We start from the raw sequence: 20,827 nt of genomic DNA, 5'->3' as shown, positions 1-20,827 counted from the left end.
TTGATATATATTTTTCTAATTATCTTTTTATGTTATTTTATATATTTCAACTAGCTTATCAGTTAGTTTTATCAAACATAATTTTTATCAGCTAGCATTTAGTATAACAACTAGTTTCTCAGCTATCATATAGCTTTTTAGATAATAGTTAGCTTTTTAGCCAGTACACCAAACATAAACTATGTTTGGTGTGCCACAACTAACTGATAAATTAACTTATTTTTTAAGTTTTTTTAATTATCATGTTTAACAAGCCAAAAAACAATTTATAAGGTTTTTATTTAAAAAAGATACTTATACTAGTTTTTGAGAATTTTTTTAAAACTTATCAAATATACCATTAATTAGTTATAAAAAACATATCTTTTTAAATGCCGTTTAATATATTTCAGATAGATTATTAAGTAATTTTTCTAAATGTCATTTTTTATTAACTATCATATAAGATAGATTATTAAGTAATTTTTCTAAATGTCATTTTTTATTAACTATCATATAAGTTAGTAACTAGTTTTTCAGATAGTACGTAATATTGTTGTTGATGTCTTTTCCATGAAACTCTCATATATGTATAAAAATATGCAATTTAATTTTACAAGTCACACTTTTAATCTCTTTTTTTTTTGAACAACAAATAAATATTTTTTCTCCTTCCTGTAATTGAACCCAAGATCTTCTAATTAGTTGTTAGTTTAAATATCTCATTGTTAATCAAGTGGGGCTAACCCCATCTTGTAGTCAAACTTTTAATGAATAAAGATATCTACTATTTATGTATTGAAAAGTTGTATTATTAATATAACATTTCAATAAAATAAAATAAAATTATATTTCAATTTATAAAGTTTAATAATATTAATACAAAAATCTAAAATAAATTATAAGTTATAACCAAAATCTAAAATAAAACTATATTTTAACTAACAAAATTTAATAAGATTTTATTTATTTTTTATATATGATTATAACATTTATAAAAGTATGATGCCAAATTGTCGTTTTTGTTTTTTTATCCACACATGCGAAATTAATGAAAAAAATCCAAAGTTTATAGCTCTTTTATTAGTCGTTGGGGTCTTTTTGTATGTTTCATTTCTTTGGTCAAATCAAAACTTCCATCGCCTCCATTTACTATTTCTACTTCTCTTGCATCTCTGTTCTCCGTTTTTGTACAACAATTACAATTTGATCTTTACATCCTCAGCTGATAATAGGTAACTTCTTCTGTTCGATTTCTGAGTCTTCCACTTAGGGTTCATATTTTGTGATTAATTGAATCGGAGTTCTTCGATGTTCGCGTCTTTTGTTGTTATATCCCTAATTTTGTAATTAGTTGAATCCGAGTTCTTCAATTGATGTTTAACACTTTCAATTCATGCGATGAAGGATTTCGTTGAGCCCGAACTGGCTAACTATATTCTGTTGTTATGCACAACAGAAAGGGTGAAACTGCACATCATAATTTGCTTATCATACATCAATTTGCTGTTGTAGAAACGAAGAAGTCTGATTAAAATTCATGAAATACAAAAACCCTAAATTTTCGAGTTTGATTACGTCTTTTAACAGCGGAGATATAAAACCTTGAGAGACATAATGATGTGCTTTCAGTCATCTTACTGCGCAGACAAGGATGAAGTACCGGAAACTCCAACAAATATAAGCACGATCAGGTCTTTCGGTTCTGGATCTACAGATCGTACTGCGTCTGGATCGGATTCAAATTCCCAAACTTCCCTCGAGCCAAGAGCAAAATTTAGAAAGATCAGGTATCCTAGCTTCTCAAAAAGATCAAGTATTCTCAGAGAGTTTAAATTTTCCGAGCTCAAATCCGCCACAAAGAACTTCGCCATTACCTCAAAGCTTGGAGAAGGTGGATTCGGTGCTGTCTACACCGGCATCATTAAGAATCCTCGAGATCCAACAAAAGATCTCAATGTGGCTGTGAAGCAACTTGGCAAAAGAGGATTCCAGGTAAAATTTATCCGTTTTCTTCTCATCTAATCGAGTTCTTCATCCCATTCCTGATTTCCTGATCAATCTATTCTCATGAAACAGGGACACAAGGAGTGGGTGACAGAGGTGAATGTTCTTGGGATAGTTCAGCATCCAAACCTTGTTAAATTAGTCGGATACTGTGCAGAAGATCATGAAAAAGGAATCCAACGCCTTCTTGTATACGAATATATGCCCAACAGATGTGTTGAATTTCATTTATCTTCAAGATCCGGAACAATCCTTTCATGGTTAACAAGATTAAAGATAGCTCAAGACACAGCTCGTGGATTGGCTTACCTACATGAAGGAATGGACTTCCAGGTATCCTTAATTTCTCACTTCCAAAACCTTCAATTTCAACAAATTGACAAAATCTACAAGATCATTGATTTTCTTCTCCCTCTCTTTTTGTTTCCAAAGATTATATTCAGAGATTTCAAATCTTCAAATATCCTTGTAGACGATCAATGGAACGCTAAGCTTTCAGATTTTGGAATGGCTCGATTAGGTCCTAAAGAAGGATATTCCCACGTCACAACAGCGGTAAATAAATAATAAATAAATAAATTAACAATTACTATAAGTTTATAACTTAATTAATTTAAAAATAAAATGTGATTAGGTGGTAGGGACTATGGGTTATTCGGCTCCAGAATACATCCAAACGGGTCGACTGACATCCAAGAATGATGTATGGAGTTATGGAGTGTTTCTTTACGAACTGATAACGGGTAGGCGACCCATGGATCGAAACCGACCCGCGGGTGAGCAGAAGCTTCTAGAATGGGTGAGACCTTTTCTAGATGATAAAAACTTTCCACTAATAGTTGATAGTAGACTCGAAGGAAAATACTCATTGAGATCCGCTTTAAAGTTGTCATTGATTGCAAATAAGTGTTTGTCAAGAGACCCTAAATCAAGGCCCAAAATGAGTGAGGTTTTGGAAATGATTAATCAGCTTGTAGTTGTACAATCAGAAAGTGTTCCTAGATCACCTGTTAGTGGTGAAAAGACGTTTCAGGACATGGGAAATGAAGGTAACAATAACAACAGTAATAATACATCCTCCATTGATATGAAGCTTGGAGATTCTGCTTGGTTTTCTAGAATATGGACTTGGAAGCCTTTAATAAGTTGTTGATTTCTAGAATACATTGTAACTTTTTTTGATCGAATGTATAATGCATGTAATGTGTTATGTGTTGGTGTTTGTAATGTTTTTTAGTATGCACAGTTTCTACATATTATTTTCGCTAAATTTTGAGATGTTCGTCAAAATAATAATGATAATAGAAGATGAATATTTAAACTCGTGTTAAGCTAAATGACGAAAACGTATGGGACATCATGGACTTTGGTGGAACCTAATGTCATTATCTGTCATTGAATATGATATTAGATTATTAGAGTGGATGACATTTTTGGTCGTAAATGGATGATATTGAATTGCTTTAAAATCTATATTTTAATGATTGTATCATTTTTGAAGCTTGACCAAAGAGTTAAAATCCATTACCTTTTCAAACTGAAACGACATAATTATCCAAATCTGATGGGATAAATGGAACCAAAAATTTTGCGATTGGTTTTGGACATTTTTTTAATGTATATTATAAAATGACATACAGATTACCTGGTCTCGTTTGCCCGATAAAGACCGTATATTTTTTTTTTTTGCAAAGTGTTGGAAATAATGGATATGAAATAAACAAATTGTTGTACTATTGAATATGTATGAGACTATAAAGTTATATGCTAAACACATAAAAGATCTAGAATAAATATTAAGTATTTATTTAATTAATATTTATTGTTGGTAAACCAAACAATATTTACTATTTAGATAGAAAAGTTTTATTTATATACTATGTCCAAAAAATAAATAAAAATGTTTATACAAATAATTACATAAAACAGGTAGATATAAGTCGATACCTAATTAAAGTAGTTAAATAGTTGGGTTTGGGCTTACTTGGATAAATTAATGGTTTAAAGGCTTAGGCGCATAGCCTAAAGGATATTAAATCAACTAACCCACTATAGACGAGTTTATTAAAAAATAACAATTTATTTTAAGTTTTTGAATAGGTAATCGTTTTCTCCTCATATTTCGTATTTGATTTTAAAATTCTGAAGTTATATTTTTTCATTTGCACAACTTTTCTTCTTTTAAAATACTCTTTCTACTCGTGTTCAGAATATCTATTTTGAATTGTTTAATATCATGTTTTTAAATCAAATGTATGATGTTAAGCCTTTAAATCGTATATACTTTTCATTTACTATGTTTTAGTAAAAAATGAAATATTTTTTTTCAAAATTTACAGAATTGTTCATTGAAACATATTTCAACTTGGACGCTCTAAAAGCTACATTGGACGATCCTAAGCACGATAGAATGATGTGACTTAAACATGTTGTGGATTGTTGGTCAAAGTCCCATAAAGAACTAAGATTTGCAAGAGTAAGATTGTGTAATCATTACCTCTCAATCAAACTTATATGTATGATCAACAGAGCATGACAATAAGATCTTGATATGGATCTTAGCCTTTATAAGACTGTATTTTATAGTAACCAAAATGCTGATTAAGCTATAAATGATTATAAAACACCCCTTGTATGGGTTGTTTCCATGGATTACACTACCGACACGATTATATGGATTACACTACCGACACGATACGCCAGAGTTTACCCAATAATAGCCTTTAACAATAAGCAAAACTCATTTTGAAAATCCTCTATGTTTATGTTAAAATTTCTTGCATAGGCATCACCACACAATAGTTTTTATCAAGGTTGTCAAAAAGGTATCACGAAAAACCAACAAACATGCTACCAATCGAACTCAAAAAGCTGGTAGTCAATATGTTTGGCAACCATCATATTTTCCCGATAGTATCGTACCAAATGAGTAATCATGGCACACTACTAGTACAAAATTTTAAATTTCATTGTAGTATCAAAGCAACCAGTTTAATTTTATGACATATATATATATATATATATATATATATATATATATATATATATATATATATATATCACAAAAAAGGTAAGTTCAATTGAGAAAATAAAAAATATTGAAAATGGAGAAATCATTCTCAACCACTCATTTAATCTAAGCATAAAAAGATACGGTGACAAACTTATAAATATGATAATAACCTTCAATCTCAAATACGCAACTGTAAAGAATTAGATAACAATTCATTCATCATCAAAATTTCTCCTCCAACCTTCAACAATCATCCATATTTCTTCAATTAAACAATCATCAATGTCATCTAGTGTTAATCAATCATCGATCTTCGTGGCTGGGAGGTTCGCCGTTCCAGACAAATTTACAACCCAAATTCATCAATTTCATCGATTTCTTTGTTGAATACTCTGAATGTTCGTAGCTTGCAAGCATTTGTTAAAGTTCATAACGGATTTGGAATTGGAATTTTCCAGATTCGCAAACGAACTCAGTTGGAATCGGAATTTCTTCGCTCTTCATGAAATTGAAATCAGAGTTTTGGACTCGCAGTCACAGTTGACATTGAAGGACTCAGAATCGGTACTCACAGGTTCCCAATCGGATTTTCGGAAAACAAAATCAAAATGAGAAATCGATCAGACATAGGATGTCGCATCTGAATTCGAAATCGGAAGTATATGATGATTTGGAATTGATAACTTGAATCGGAAGTATCATATTTTTAACATTTTTAAAATAGTTAACTTGTATGCACTCCAACTATTTGATGAAATGCATAAACTAAATTACCACGTTTATATTCACATATGAATATGTTTTATCATCTAAATCAGTATATGATTATTAAAAACACAAAACAAATATGCAAGTCTGTATGTTATTCATATGTGAATAACATATAAAAATTATATATATTTGTGAAAATACCTTGTAATATTCATATGTGAATATACTGTGTAATATTCATAAGTGAATATATCATCTAATATTCACAAGTGAATATACTATGTAATATTTATATGTGATATACCATGTAATACTACGTAATATTCACATATGAAAATATCATTTAATATTCATAAGTGAATAATATATCATCTAATATTCACAAATTAATATACTATGTTAATATTCACAAGTAAATACATCGTCTAATATTTAAATATGAATATACTATGTTTATTATGTGCTATATTCATATATGAATGTTACTTAAATTATATAAAAAAAAATTAATTATACTTTTTATTCATAAGTGAATAACGAATTTACTATAATAAAAACATGATGCATTTTTATTCACTTATGAATAACGATAGCCGAAAATATAAAAAAAAATAAATTTTTTGTTTTATCTTAAAACTATATTAATATGGATGTTTATTTGTAGAGAATAAAAAATCATGAATTTTAGTATATTTAAAATCATTTTTCAATAAAAATAGCTTCTTAAAAATTAAAAAAAAAAAAAAAAAAAAAAAAACTATGTTTTTGTATATATTAAGCTAATGATTAGCATAGTTTAAGGAATCATGTTTTGTTGGAAAACACATATCTGTTCTTTTCCCATTTCCACTGGTACGACAGAGGTTTTTGCGGTAAAAATAAATGAGTTGTTGGGAATGATTCCCAACAATTTTTTTATCAATTGAACCATCTCTCTCTCTCTCTCTCTCTCTCTCTCTATATATATATATATATATATATATATATATATATATATATATATATATATATATATATATATATATATATATATATATATATATATACATATATACACACACAAACATGCATATAAACAAAATTATATATTGCAACTGTCAAATGTGTTTAGTTTTAAATGTTTTTTAAAACATAATTATACATCATTTAGCTGCATTAGTTATTAATTATTATCACCTTAAATTTAAAAAAAAATGAAAAATTACTTCAATAGAATTCTTTAGTAAATTAACGCAATTATTTAACTAACATCTTTACTAAACGATAAAAATATCCACGGGGGCAGACATAATAATTTATATTAGGTGTTGCCGGTGTATGAAAGATATATTAAAAAATCGAAACATCTCAAAATTTTCCACTGCATACAGAAAAAATAGGTGTTTTTTTGCAACAATGGGCACCACTACAAATCCGTCCCTGATTATCCGATGTTCTTGTTGGCATTTAAATCTTACAATATAAAAATAGAGAAAATTTGCTATATATTATTATCAATTTGCATCAACCATATTTTTTGGTAACCAAATAAATTGATATTGTAGCATGTTCACCTCTAGTTTTTATTGTCTTGGATTTACTAATAGAAAAATAATAAAATGTGACAGATTATGATAGACGTTATTTTTATGGAAGAAAAAAAGTTTGTCGTAAAGATAATATCATATATTAATAATTTTCGAGATATAAGGGCAGAGTGATCAGGAGGATAGGTTCAGGCCCACACTCAACCTTTTTTTTTTCTTTGAATTTAGAAATAACATATTATTTTTGTGCAAAGTTAGTTAAAAGATATTTGTAGTTGCATAAGATATAATATATTTTTAAACAATAAACAATATGAATTGGATTCCATGACTTTACATTTTACATGTTTTTTAAGTCATTCATTTTTAAAGTTATATTTTGGTCCTGATATTTAGAGTTCAGTTGTTATAGTAAGTTATTTTTCGAAATTGATATATTTCACAACTTAAATTTTATAAGTTTGCATAATTTTAATTTTAGATAATTTTATCAGAATTGTTTTACTTATATATATAAAAAAAAAATGTATTCATTTTTACTTTTCACATAGAGCCTTCAAAATCAACGGATTATATATATATATATATATATATATATATATATATATATATATATATATATATATATATATATATATATATATATATATATATGGAAAAGTGAATATACCCTTAAGTGTATATAAGCTTAGGTACCCAAACTCACTATACTACATCGTTTTGTATCATTTATATACATTTTAGTTGTCCAATGTTTTTATAATTCAACTTCTAACTTGATTTACTTCCAAGATGTTTATCAATTTCATATTTATATTCTTATTACATAATTTCATTTTCAACTATAATATATATAGCCGAGTAGGTATTCGGAAAAAAGATGTGATGTAAAAGAAAGATAATAATGAAATTTCGAAAATTTTGAAAGTAAATCAAGTCAAAGGTTGAAGCTTAAGAACATTATAATGAATATATTAAACAAAATGACGTATTATAATGAATTTGGGTACCTAAGCATATATACCTTTAAGGGTATATTCACTTTTACTATATATATATATATATATATATATATATATATATATATATATATATATATATATATATATATATATATATATATATATATATATATACCTAATTTTTTTTTTTTTTTTGGCTCCGCCAGTCAGAGATACATATGTTTTGTCATCTTGTACAAAAATCACAAATGCAAGTCGTAAAATGTCTGTTAGAAATTTAAAAGAAAATCAATCTTAAATTATGACGTAAGTAAAAGTTGTCGTAAATTTACAACAAAACAAATGGAGAGCGATGGCATCAAGGGTGGACCATACTTCATTTTCTTCATCACTTGATGACGTTGTTAGTCTCTTTGCCACTAGCCGGTGGGATACATCATTAATACCTCAATGTGGTAATATGTTCAGTTTTTAGTATTTATTCTGAAAAAGTATGAATACATCCACGAGTAGACATTGGAGTAAATTTTATTTTTAACCACTTGTACCTTTAAAAATACAATAAAAAAAAAAAACTAGTCCTTGAAAAGAATACAAAAAAATAAGAGTTTAACTCATATCATATACCTATTAACCCTTAACACTGTGAAGACTCCCAACGAGGGAAGAGTACATGGTGTCATCAGCCAAAATACCCTCATTTTTCATCTGATCATACAACTTAAAAGCTTCTTCTGTTCTTCCTTCCTTTGATAACCCATCAATCATGGCTGTATAGCTTATGACATTTCGAGTAAAACCTCTCTGAGGCATTTCATCGAACAGCTTCATGGCATCATTCACCCTCCCAGCCAAACATTCCCCATGCACTAAACAAGTGAAAGTGTAAACATCAGGCATCACACCTTTCTCTTCCATTTCACTTCTTACCCTATAAGCTTCCTTCATCAACCCTTTCTTGCAATACCCATTAACAAAAGCATTGTATGTCACAACATTTGGTCTCTCCCCTTTGCTCTCCATTTCTCTAAGTGTCCTTCTAGCTTCAATGAAATTCCCTTGCTTACAGAAAATATCAATCAATGTCGTGTAAGTTAGCATGTTTGGAGTGATTCCTGTTTCTGCCATTGTAAACAACAATGTCTTTGCTTCTTCGTATCTGTTAAGTGTACACAAACCTGTAGCAATTATATTGTAGGAAATGACGCTAGGTTTAAATCCTTTCTTCTCCATCAAACTCTGCAACTTAATTGCATCATTTACATTTCCTTTTTTACAGTACCCATCCATTAATGTGTTGATTATAACATCATTCACATCGAGACCTTTATTTTGCATTTCAAGCAACAAAACTTCAGCAGCTTTCATCTCCCCTGCTTTGCATACACCATTAAGCAACACCCCATAAGTGTGGACACTTGGAACAAGGCCTTTCTCTGTCAATTCATCAAACAGCTTGAAAGCCCTTTTCATTTTCCCTAGTTTACAGTTGCAACTTATCATTGAAGTGTAAACATAAACATCAGCCACTATACCCTTCTCACGCATTTCATCGAACACCTTCTCTGCTTCCTGAATGTTGCCCAACATGGTGTAAAACTCTATTAAAAGGGTATAAGTTGCCACGGAGAAAGAAACTCCTTGCGTTTTCATTGAATCAAGAGTCGTTTCTACTTCCCTAAATTCTGATTTCTTTAAATGGGCATTGATCAAAGCGTTATATGTATTCGCATTAGGTTTAACCCCTTTCGTAATCATTTCCTCCATCAATTCTCTTGCTTTGATAGTCTTCCCAAGCTTACACATTGCAGAGATCGCCATTGTCATAGAATAAACGGTTATCACAACTCCCGAATCAACCATTTTATTAAAGAAGTCCGACAATAAATCGAACTTGTTGCACCTATTCGCTGCAAGCAGAAAAACCATACAGGACCTATCATCAATCTTACTGAACCCATTACTTTTCATGTAATCAAAAACCTCCAAACTCTCTTCAAACTTCTCGTTGTCGGCGTAAACACGGAACAAAGTATCAAACAACTTCCCGAGAACAACCTTACTGACTCCATAACTACAATTCTCGTTCACAAAAGACGTGATTTTTTGAATAGGTTGTTGGATATGATTGTTGATGGCTAATTGGTTCAAGATATCCTTAGCTAGTGCGAAATCTTTAGATTTGTAAAGGCGACAAGACAGTGATATGTATGGTTCGATAAGATTCAATCTGTTGGGTTGGAGGGAATTGAAAAAACTGAAGCAAGATTGAGGTGGAAGGTGTGTGTTTGAGAGGACGAGGGTTATGATTTTGGGGTTCAGAGAAGCTGGAGGAAACTGAGAAGTTTGACAAGTTTGAAGGGATTTGGAGATGAGATTGGCGATTCGTTGATCTGGGTTTACTTGAGTGGAAGTGGGGACTTTGGGAATGCTTTTGGTGAATGCTGCTAACAGAGATTTATTCGGCATGTTTAGGGTTCAACAGACGCATGCGTTTGTGATACCTTGATTTATGATGCTTTGTAGTTTGTAGCTCGCAAATCGCAACAAACATTTATAAAATTTAAGGCAAAGTTACATAAAGGGTGTTTATGGTTGTGTATACTGTATACAGTATATCGTTTGCAAAAAAATCGTAGTTTCGGTTTCTTGTTACACCTTTGATATGAAGTTACCATTTTACTTCTGATTATAATTTTAATTAAAGTTAATAAAAAACCTATAGTTTCGGGTAGGGAACATGACTTATCAAGGTAATTAACTTTTCGGTATGTTCACATCTGGGTAACTATCTTTTTTTTGTACATATGTAGGTAACAAACATTTTGGAAGTGTTTACATATGACCATTATGACCTGCTATAGCAGGTTAAATTCTAGATGTGAACTCTTTCAACAAGTTTGTTACCTAGATGTAGGGGTGTGCAAAAAAACCGCAAAACCGAAAAACCGAGCCGAACCGGCCACTCCGAAATCGAAAAAACCGAAACCGAAAAAAACCGTAACTGAAAAAAACCGAAACCGAAAAAACCGGATATCTACGGGTCGGTTTTTGGTTTTCATATCTAGGTATCCGCGGTTACCCGAACCGAACCGTTTGATTTTATATATATATATATATATATATATATATATATATATATAAAGCAAAAAAAGTATTATTTCATTAGTATTGTTTTGATTGATCTACGAGTCCAATAACCTAAACAAAAATCCATATCGACAACTCCAATTTTGTTATTCTATGTTCATTTGATTTTCTTGTTATTTTTATTATTGTATTTATTATACAAATTATAATATATGATATTTGAACTCATTACGTTTTTTAAACTTCATTATGTTTTTTGTAAACTCTTTGACTTACTAATTTTAAGAAAGAGATAACTAAAATGGAGTTTGTAGTTTCAATTGAATTTAATTTTTTATATTTTAGCGGGTACCCGTGAACCGAACCGTGGTTACCCGCTTTCATACGGTTCGGTTTTTTTGTCAATACGGTTTGGTTTCGGTTAGTGCGCATGAGGTACCCGCCCCGTGGTCATGGTTCATAATTTTATTAGTATCCGAACCGAACCGCCCCGTGAACACCCCTACCTAGATGTGTACAAAAACAATAGTTACCCAAATATGAACAAAATGAAATTAAAAATTAAATTACATGAATGGTCCCTGTCGTTTGGGGGAATTTGTGGTTTTTGTCCCTAATTTATTTTTTTAACTTAAATGGTCCCTACTATTTATTTTCGTTGCGCGTTTGGTCCCCGTCTTACCTAAAAATACTATTGTGCCCTTATTAATTTATTTTTTTAATTAATTTTCTTATCTATGTGTTTATTTTATACATATTTAAAAAAAATTAATAGACCACACATATTTGTATCTCCTCGGATGATCTTTATTGTTTATTTTTAATTAATTTTTTTTTTTAACTTGGATGATCCTTACTGTTTATTTTTGTTACGCGTTTGGTCTCTGTCTTATCTAAAAATACTATTTTTCCCTTATTAATTTTTTAAATTAATTTTCTTATTTATGTATTTATTTTTTATAAAAAAATTAATATACCCCAAATATATGTATCTTATCACCGTAAACCTGAAACCACATTTGAGAAATTTAATTTGAGTCTTACCATTCACCATCTCATCTCTGATCCTCCCCATCTTCTATTTCTTTTCCATCTTTAGTAACATCAACGTCTTCACCGTCATTTTTTTTTTTTGGTAATTCAACTCTGGAGAACCAACACCATAACCTACTGTCTCTTCATATTTAGTGGGTTGTAGTGTTGTTTCGACGGAGTTGAAGGACCGAAAAAAGAAGTGATGATGAAGACGTCGATATCACTAAAGATGAAAAATAAATAGAAGTTGAGAATGATGAAAGATGGGATGGTGAGGAGATATAGATATGTGAGGTCTACTAATTTTTCTTAAACATATAAAGCATAAGTACATAAACAAGAAAATTAATTAAAAAAATTAATAAGGGCACAATAGTCTTTTTAGGTAAGACAGAGACCAAGTTCGTAACAAAATTAAATAGTAGGGACCATCCGAGTTAAAAAATTAAATTAATTAAAAAATAAATAGTAGGGATCATCCGAGGAGATACAAATATGTGTGGTATATTAATTTTTATAAATATGTAAAAAATAAACATAGATAAGAAAATTAATTAAAAAAATAAATTAATAAGGGCACAATAGTATTTTTAGGTAATATGGGGACCAAACGCGCAACAAAAATAAACAATAGGAACCATTTAAGTTTAAAAAAATAACTTAGAGACCAAAACCACAAATTCCCCCAAACTACAGGGACCATTCATGTAATTTAATTTTTACTTTTCGTTTTGTTCATATTTGGGTAACTATTTTTTTTGTACACATCTAGGTAACAAACTTGTTGAAAGCGCTCACATTTAGGATTTAACCTGCTATAGCAGGTCATAATGGTCATATGTGAACACTCCCAAAAAGTTTGTTACCTACATATGTACAAAAAAAAGATAGTTACCCAAATGTGAACATACCGAAAAATTAATTACCTTGATAAGTCATATTCCCGTTTCGGGTATGGTCTTTCTCAAACTTTGGCTTATAAGTTCCACTCCTATTCTAGTAGTGGCAATTTATGAAACTATACAAAATGAAATTAGAACGAAATTGAATTTTAAATTCATGTTCATGTCAATTATAAAATAATATAACGTAGTGTCGTGTTTTGTGCGTGCTCAAAATTTGACACGAAATTGAAACGTTATTAACTTATGTGTCGTATTCATCATGTTTTGTATGATTAACTGTAAAATAAATAAATTAAAGGTTTGTTTATTTTTTATTTTTTTTTCGTGTATGAGGTGTTGTTGGTTTTTAACGTGTTTTTAATTGGGTTGAATTTGTGTTAGTAAAAAAAATACGAGATCGTATCATATTGTGTATGTGTTATATAAAAATTGTTGTAGCGTGTCATATTAGCTAAAAATACGATATGACTTGACACTCCTTCTCTACTTCCTTCTCCTATTTTCCTTCCTCAATTCCACAGACAACCACCATAACCCTATCTTTTTTCCTTCTAATTCAAGTTCAGTTCTTAAATTTGCATGTGTTAATAACATGAGATGCACCAGTTTCATGTATTACTCTTTTTTCTTGATCAGGACTTTATAGAATGTCGTCATGGGTAAGGTTAAGGTTAGCAGGTTATCTATTCTCATGTTATGCATTGTCTTATGCACTAAATAAAATTTAAATGTAAAAACCACTATTTTTATATATTATTTTGCTATCAATTTTATATATATACAATTTTTTTGTTATTATCCAACAATAAATATATAAATAATCATTTGTTAATATTTACATTAGAATTTACTATATATATATATATATATATATATATATATATATATATATATATATATATATATATATATATATATATATACACACGAACATAAATTTGTGAGACCATGAAATCAACTTTTGCTAGTAAAATATTCTAATATTTTAGTTTTCGTAAAAATATAATATGTATAATATTCTAACATTATAGATTTTTAAAATATTTCAATGTAATATGTGTTAAAAAATTGTTTTAGTATATAAGAATATTACATATATTATATTTTTATGAAGATTATAATATTAGAATATTTCAATAGAAAAAAATAATCTTACGGTTTTACAAAACTAAACCCGTTTCAAATCAACCTAACCTTTATATATATATATATATATATATATATATATATATATATATATATATATATATATATATATATATATATATATATATGAGAATCTTTTCAATCTGCCCCACCCAATGTCATCTTGAAATGTTTGGTGAAAATGTTGAAATAATTTTGTCTCCTTGGAGAATCACATTGTCTATTAATTGTATTAAGTTATTTTTTTTTCTTTTATGGAATATTTCCTATCAAAAGGTTCGATACATATTTTGTGGGATTATTAGCGGCAGTATCTTGGTCTTTAGAGTTTAGGATGTTATTAGTTCTGATTTTTTTTTTCACCGGCACTGGAAACGAAAATTCCATTACTCTTTTGATATATATATTTTTTTCGGATCACATTTTAAATTGGTTACAGGATAACATTTCCAGTTTTAACTTTTTCTCACTTATTATATTCGTTACAGGATAATAGTAGAAGAATAATACAGAATTTCATTCCTATCTCCTCTTCATAGCATGAGGAATATTTGCCTCTTAAAAGATCAATGTTAATAAAAATAATTTGAATACATGATATAATTAGTTACATTTGAATGTAGCGAGATATATACAATAAATGAAAACATATGTCATAAACATGATGGATGTATACAAACAAACCGTTAATATATGTCATTTCTAATTTATTCACAATCTTATTAAACTACATTAAACAAAATATAAAAAACTAGTTCTTTTCGGTCCATCACAGTTCCCCATTTCCCCCACACATCTCATGAACGAACACACATAAGTTTTGCACTGTCCATTGTCTTTTTTTTTTTTTTTTTTTCTTCGGCCAAAAAACATGGATGTCATGTTAAGGGCCATAGAAGTTGTCTCCTCTAATTTAATCTTTTGCAGATATTCACACAAACAGTCTCATCACATTTAAACTTTTGCAAATAATACCATAAACATATATAATGGCCTTGATGGACGTACAATTCCTTACAAATTTGAATATGAGATTATATATAGTTGAATTAAAACATATATATTGCATATATAACATAGTACATGTACATTTCCGATTCAGGTAGTACACCCTATTTTATAAGAGTTACATTAGGGTTTTTACCAGCTCTTGAGCTCTAGTTAATGAGCATTCAATATTTTGTAACTTGTTAAAAAGAGAAAAAAACAGTAGACATATAAATGTGTCAAATGTATACACTTAATAGCTAATTAAAAACTTCATCAGCTATTAAAATTTATGAGAAATATTACTATCTCAATAATTTTCGTATGAAAGAAACTACATACTAATATTACGAAGTATCAATTAACCAAATCATCAAATAAAAGTTGAAAAAATGAGAAAAAAAATGAACCACAACACTCAAATCAAATTTACGACAGCCTTAAAGAGCAAGATAACACCTATGCTATCATAAAAATTAAAAAAAAGCAGAACCTAAAGAACATATTGTGTATTAATTCTTTAAAAAAAGTAAGATTCTTTCTTCTCAAAAAGTTAAGAAGTTAACTAAAAAGATAGAAATTTTAAAGCATATGTTTATAATTATAATAGTTGACCCAAAAAACTTCATCCAATTATATATATGTAATCCATGAAGGATCTTAGAATATTAATTTTGTAATAACATGACTGACTTTTATTATTCGGTTCCTAGGAAATAAAATGAACTATTAATTCCTTTAGAGATCACAGCTACTCCCGATTTAAATGCTAGTAAAGGTTTTCTTAATATCTTATATATATTTTGGATTATTTTTTAGTGTTGCCCAAGTTACTTACCCTTCACAAATCAGAATCAAGATTTAATTATAATAACAAAATGTAAGACAAAAGACACATACAAATTCCAAGAGATTCTTGACAACACTAAAGAATAATCCAAAAAATATAAGATATGAAGGTAGAAAATAATAATAAAAAAAATACTCCCTCCTTCCAAATTCTTGCTCATCATTTTGAAAAGAAAAAAAAGAAAAATCAATGTATGTAGAAAACCCTAATTATTAGACTAATGTGGGTTAGAATTCCTCGATAAAATCACCAAGGACACCAAGAAAATTATCTACACGTCAACCCTAAATGATATCTACCATTTTTAGGTTAAAGCTCGAGTCTTTTGATGGATATGGGTGCGAAAGAGAAAAAAATAAATAATGAAACCTCACAATTAAAGTGCAGAAAATCCAGAAAAGAACATACATTAAACAGATCTGAAATTTATAAGAAATCAATGAGTATAGTTTTTGGTCAATTTGTGAATAGTAAAAGACCATGGTGGGACAAAATAATTTCTGATGAAATGGATAATGAAAAGGAAAAAAAAAAAAATACTAGTATAAGTTTAAAGATACATAAATATGCATTATCTTTGCCTTGAGGAAGGAAGATGGGAGTGGAGTTTGCTATTTTTCCTTCTCATGCCAACATACAAGCATGGCTATGCATCTCCTTACTATATAGAATTTAGCCCTTTGTTTCTTTGCTATATGACTACACTTCTTTCCGAATGATCTGTTGCACGTGTGTTGCTCGTGCCCATCACCACCACTGCCGCCATTGCAGCCACCATCCCTGTTGCTTATGCTGCTGCTCCTCTTGATTTCCTCCACTTCCATTTATATCTCTAAAGTCACTCTTTCTCTCTCTCTCTAGATTTCTCTCTAGTTATATATATATACACACATATGAATGATATATGAGTGTGAGTGTAGATAGATAGAGAGAGATGATTGATAAAGAGAAAAGTGTAGTTTCTCTATGGAAATGGTGGTCATAGGTTTTTATGGGGTTAAATTTTAGAAGTCTTTTTGGTGGGGGTGGGTGAAGAGGTGTTTGAATATGAGAAATTGAGAATGTATAAATGTGTACGAATTAGCCTTTTGTATTCCAATAGAAAGTTGTCGACTCTGGAGTCTGTCCTATGATGGAACAATTACATTGTATACTGTTCCGCATAAGTTATTATAATGTAAAAGTTACCAACCCTTTTTTGGGTAAAAGGAACATAACTTCTTAACTTCAATAAAACTTTAACCTATAATTAACCAGACTCGAATTAATATATATTTATAGGCAGACAAAACACATTTTATTTGGAAAGTATGAAAGTAAGAAATAATGTATACAAAGAAGTGGTAACAATAGAGAAACAAAAAAGATGCTAAGAGGATGTTTGGGTTTTGCTTATTTATAAAAACTTAGGTTTTTTTTGCTTTTAAATTTTTTTTTTTTTACATTTTATTTAAAGTAAAAGTGCATGTTAGTATATTAATGTCAAAATGAAGTTTCATTACAAAGATAAATTAATATATTATGGGATCTTTGCTTCTTATTCTAACACATCTCAACGAATACTCTTTGCATATATTTTCCGATCAACTTTTCAGGCAAATGGTTTAATCCGACAATATACATAGCTTTAGCTGTTATATCCTCTAAACAGACGGCGAATCTGTTTAGGAGAATCGTGTCAAACACGAATCTCTATCAATCAGCATGATTCTTTACTAATATTTATTTTGCATATGTATTATTGATCACTAACAATCTTAAACGGATTCTTGTGTTTTATAAACTATTACAATAAAATCCGTTTCTATTAAACCAGATTTCTTTATTTCTGTTAATTGTATTATATTTATTTTGTGTAAAGAATTTTTCTATTTGTTTTTTTTGTTGTAAACTATTAAAATCAAGTTTGTTAGTAAACATTTCGTGTTGTGTAAACAAATTCTAATTTGGTGGTCATGATTAAGGATCTTACGATTATGTTATCGGAGGAAAACCTCTTGGATGCAAATACAAGAGGATGGTGGATTGACATCGAGGCTACCCGCCATATATGTCAAGACAAGAGCAATTTCAATATTTTTAAGAATTTTGATAACGATGAAAAGCTCTACATAAAAAATGCAGCCACCACAAATGTAACATCCTGATTTCCCAGGTATATTATTTTATGTAATTATTTTGGAGTTGTGGAGGAACTCGGCGAGTTGGAGCCAAGACTCGCCGCGTAGGGTCGCGGATGTTCATCTGGGTTCACGTCCGGACTCGGCGAGTCCATTAGTGGACTCGGCGAGTCCACGCTGTTTAATGAAACCCTAATCCCACGGGTTTGGAGCCTATTTAAGGGCACTTATAGCCTCCCATTGCAGCTACCAGTCCCTTGAGAGATCCCTAAGTGAGCCAAATCGTTGTGAGGGAGAAGAAGTCACTTTTTGATCCTTGAACCCTTGGTTTAGCAAGAAGAAGGTGTCAAGAGCAAAAAGGAGGTGCGATTCAAGCAGTTCCAAAGTTCAGAGACATCATTTTGAGGTAATGGTTCAAACCTCCTTCAGTTTTGGTGTTGATCATTAGATTTAGGGTTTTCTAACCCCTTTGGAGAGTGATTATGTGGAGAAAATGGTCCCTCTTCGAGTTTGTGCCTTGGATCTGGACTCAAAGAGGTCCAGAGACCTTGACCATTGGAGCTTTATGGACCAGTTTGGGGTTATTGGCCTTAGGTTGCCATTTTTGGGACTAAATCTCTTTTTTATGCCTTGTTGTGGCTATACAAGCATCAAGTTTCGAACTTTGCGTGACATTCACGCTTGGGGAGGCCATATCTATGGTTTGGGGAAACAGATCTGACCTCAGGAGGTCAGTAGAGTTTGTGCATGGCATGAACTCGCCGAGTTGTTCTTGAGACTCGGCGAGTAGGGTTAGGGTTTCACGTAAATTGCTCAGTGAATAGACTTGCCGAGTTAGGGGATGACTCAGTGAGTCAGGAGGGGGTTAGAGGACTAGAGTTCAAGGCGGTACTCGACGAGTTGTTCTTGAGACTCAGCGAGTTGAGTCGGGGTGGCCCCACGATTCCTATCTAGTATGACTCGTCGAGCATAGGGAGGGACTCTACGTACCAAGCGGGACAAAGAGTTAGTGGACATGTGTGTACTCGCCGAGTCACCGGAGTGCACTCGGCGAGTTGGGTCAAAGTTTGACCGTTGACTTTTGTTGACTTTTAGGGTTTGGTCAGCAATGTGGCCTTTGGGCCAAGAAGGGGGTAAAATGGTCTTTTACCCTTAAGAGGGTGCCAAGAGAGGATTGAGTCTAGTCTCGAGAGTTATGTTCAAGAGAGCATTTGCCTTATGTGATAGATGGTGGCAAGTGCGAGATGCAAGCATGAGGATATCTGCTTCCTGCTTGCCAGGTGAATCTTCTCACTATACTTTACCTTGAGTAGGTAACCAAAGTTATGTGACAGAGTATTTGTATGTTATGTATGTTATGTGTTGTACTGCATTAATTCTATGTGATTTATGTTGTGCATGTTTACAGAGTTAGAACCGGAAGGTTCCCAAAGTTAGAACCGGAGGGTTCACAGAGTTAGAACCGGAAGATTCACAGAGTAGGGTACACGGACCCACAAAGTTATAGCCTCGAGTGGCTAATATGTGTTATGTGTGGTATTTTGGGGAACTCACTAAGTTTCGTGCTTACAGTGTTTTGTGTTATGTGTTTTAGGTTTCTCTTAGGATCACGGGACGGCACCGGCTTGATTGTACACACCAGAGAAAGAGTCATGTTTTGAGGATCCTGGTTTATTATGCGAGTGAAAATGGAGTTATGTTTTGTGATTCGATTTTTAATGAGATTTTAAGAAAAATGTTTTTAAGAATTAAACCATTATATTTAAATGAAAAATTGTTTTGAAATTTACGGTGTTACAATAAATATCAAAGGTAGTGGTGATTCATTTTTAAAATAACATCGAGGAAAGAGTTGAAACATAGGGATGTTTTGTATGTTCTAGAACATCATAAAAATACAGTGTCGTTTGGTTTGTTGAATAATTTTGGTTTTAAGCTCTTGTTTGAGTCGAACAATTTTTTTTTGTCAAGGACTAATATGTTTGTGGGAAAATGATATGTATTCAATGGTATGTTCAAAATGAATGTAATGTTGACAAATGAAATGAATAAAGCAACTACTACTTCCGCTTATATGTTTGAGTTTCAAATGCTTTTCATGGCCGTTTAGAACATGTTAATTACCATTTTATTTGTCATTTAGTTAAACCAAATTATATATCAAAATTTGATATTGAATAAAATAAAAAGTGTCCCATATTTGTTGAAGCTAAACTTACTAGATCATCTTTCCAATAGGTTGAAAGAAAAATCCAACCTCATTTAATTCACACTTATATGTGTGATTTAATATCATTTTTACTACTATGGGTGGGAATAAATACTTTATGAAATTCATCTATATATATATATATATATATATATATATATATATATATATATATATATATATATATATATATATATATATATATATATATATATATATTTTGAGTGTTCAATCAAGATCATTTCTTATCACGAGAACATTTAAAAACAAACTTTGACCACACAATT

At 30.3% G+C, this 20,827-nt stretch overlaps 2 protein-coding genes across 2 annotated transcripts; one reads left to right on the top strand and one right to left on the bottom strand.

Annotated features, from left to right (window-relative positions):
* The first annotated feature begins 1,080 nt into the window (after positions 1 to 1,080).
* LOC145032673 (serine/threonine-protein kinase PCRK1-like) lies at positions 1,081 to 3,240 on the top strand. The gene is made up of 5 exons (XM_078981568.1): positions 1,081 to 1,214; positions 1,570 to 1,974; positions 2,059 to 2,319; positions 2,419 to 2,541; positions 2,621 to 3,240. The coding sequence occupies exons 2-5, from the start codon at positions 1,597 to 1,599 to the stop codon at positions 3,137 to 3,139; spliced, it is 1,281 nt and encodes a 426-aa protein (XP_078837694.1). The 5' UTR covers positions 1,081 to 1,214; positions 1,570 to 1,596; the 3' UTR covers positions 3,140 to 3,240.
* Positions 3,241 to 8,708: 5,468 nt separating this feature from the next.
* On the bottom strand, positions 8,709 to 10,744 carry LOC145032670 (Pentatricopeptide repeat (PPR-like) superfamily protein). Its single transcript, XM_078981566.1, has one exon. It carries the CDS (start codon positions 10,665 to 10,667, stop codon positions 8,829 to 8,831), a length of 1,839 nt encoding a protein of 612 aa, XP_078837692.1. The 5' UTR covers positions 10,668 to 10,744; the 3' UTR covers positions 8,709 to 8,828.
* Between the last annotated feature and the right edge of the window lie 10,083 nt (positions 10,745 to 20,827).

Source organism: Lactuca saligna, chromosome 2 (assembly GCF_052625555.1).
Source record: "Lactuca saligna cultivar CGN05327 chromosome 2, ASM5262555v1, whole genome shotgun sequence".
NCBI lineage: Eukaryota > Viridiplantae > Streptophyta > Magnoliopsida > Asterales > Asteraceae > Lactuca > Lactuca saligna.
This window is presented reverse-complemented; position numbering and strand designations above follow the sequence as displayed.

Bases quoted from the DNA above. Each gene is read 5' to 3' on its own strand.
- LOC145032670 (XM_078981566.1), bottom strand. From the start codon at position 10,667: ATGCCGAATAAATCTCTGTTAGCAGCATTCACCAAAAGCATTCCCAAA.
- LOC145032673 (XM_078981568.1), top strand. From the start codon at position 1,597: ATGATGTGCTTTCAGTCATCTTACTGCGCAGACAAGGATGAAGTACCG. The intron at 2,320-2,418 runs GTATCCTTAATT...TTGTTTCCAAAG, and splicing joins ATGAAGGAATGGACTTCCAG to ATTATATTCAGAGATTTCAA. The intron at 2,542-2,620 runs GTAAATAAATAA...AAATGTGATTAG, and splicing joins ATTCCCACGTCACAACAGCG to GTGGTAGGGACTATGGGTTA.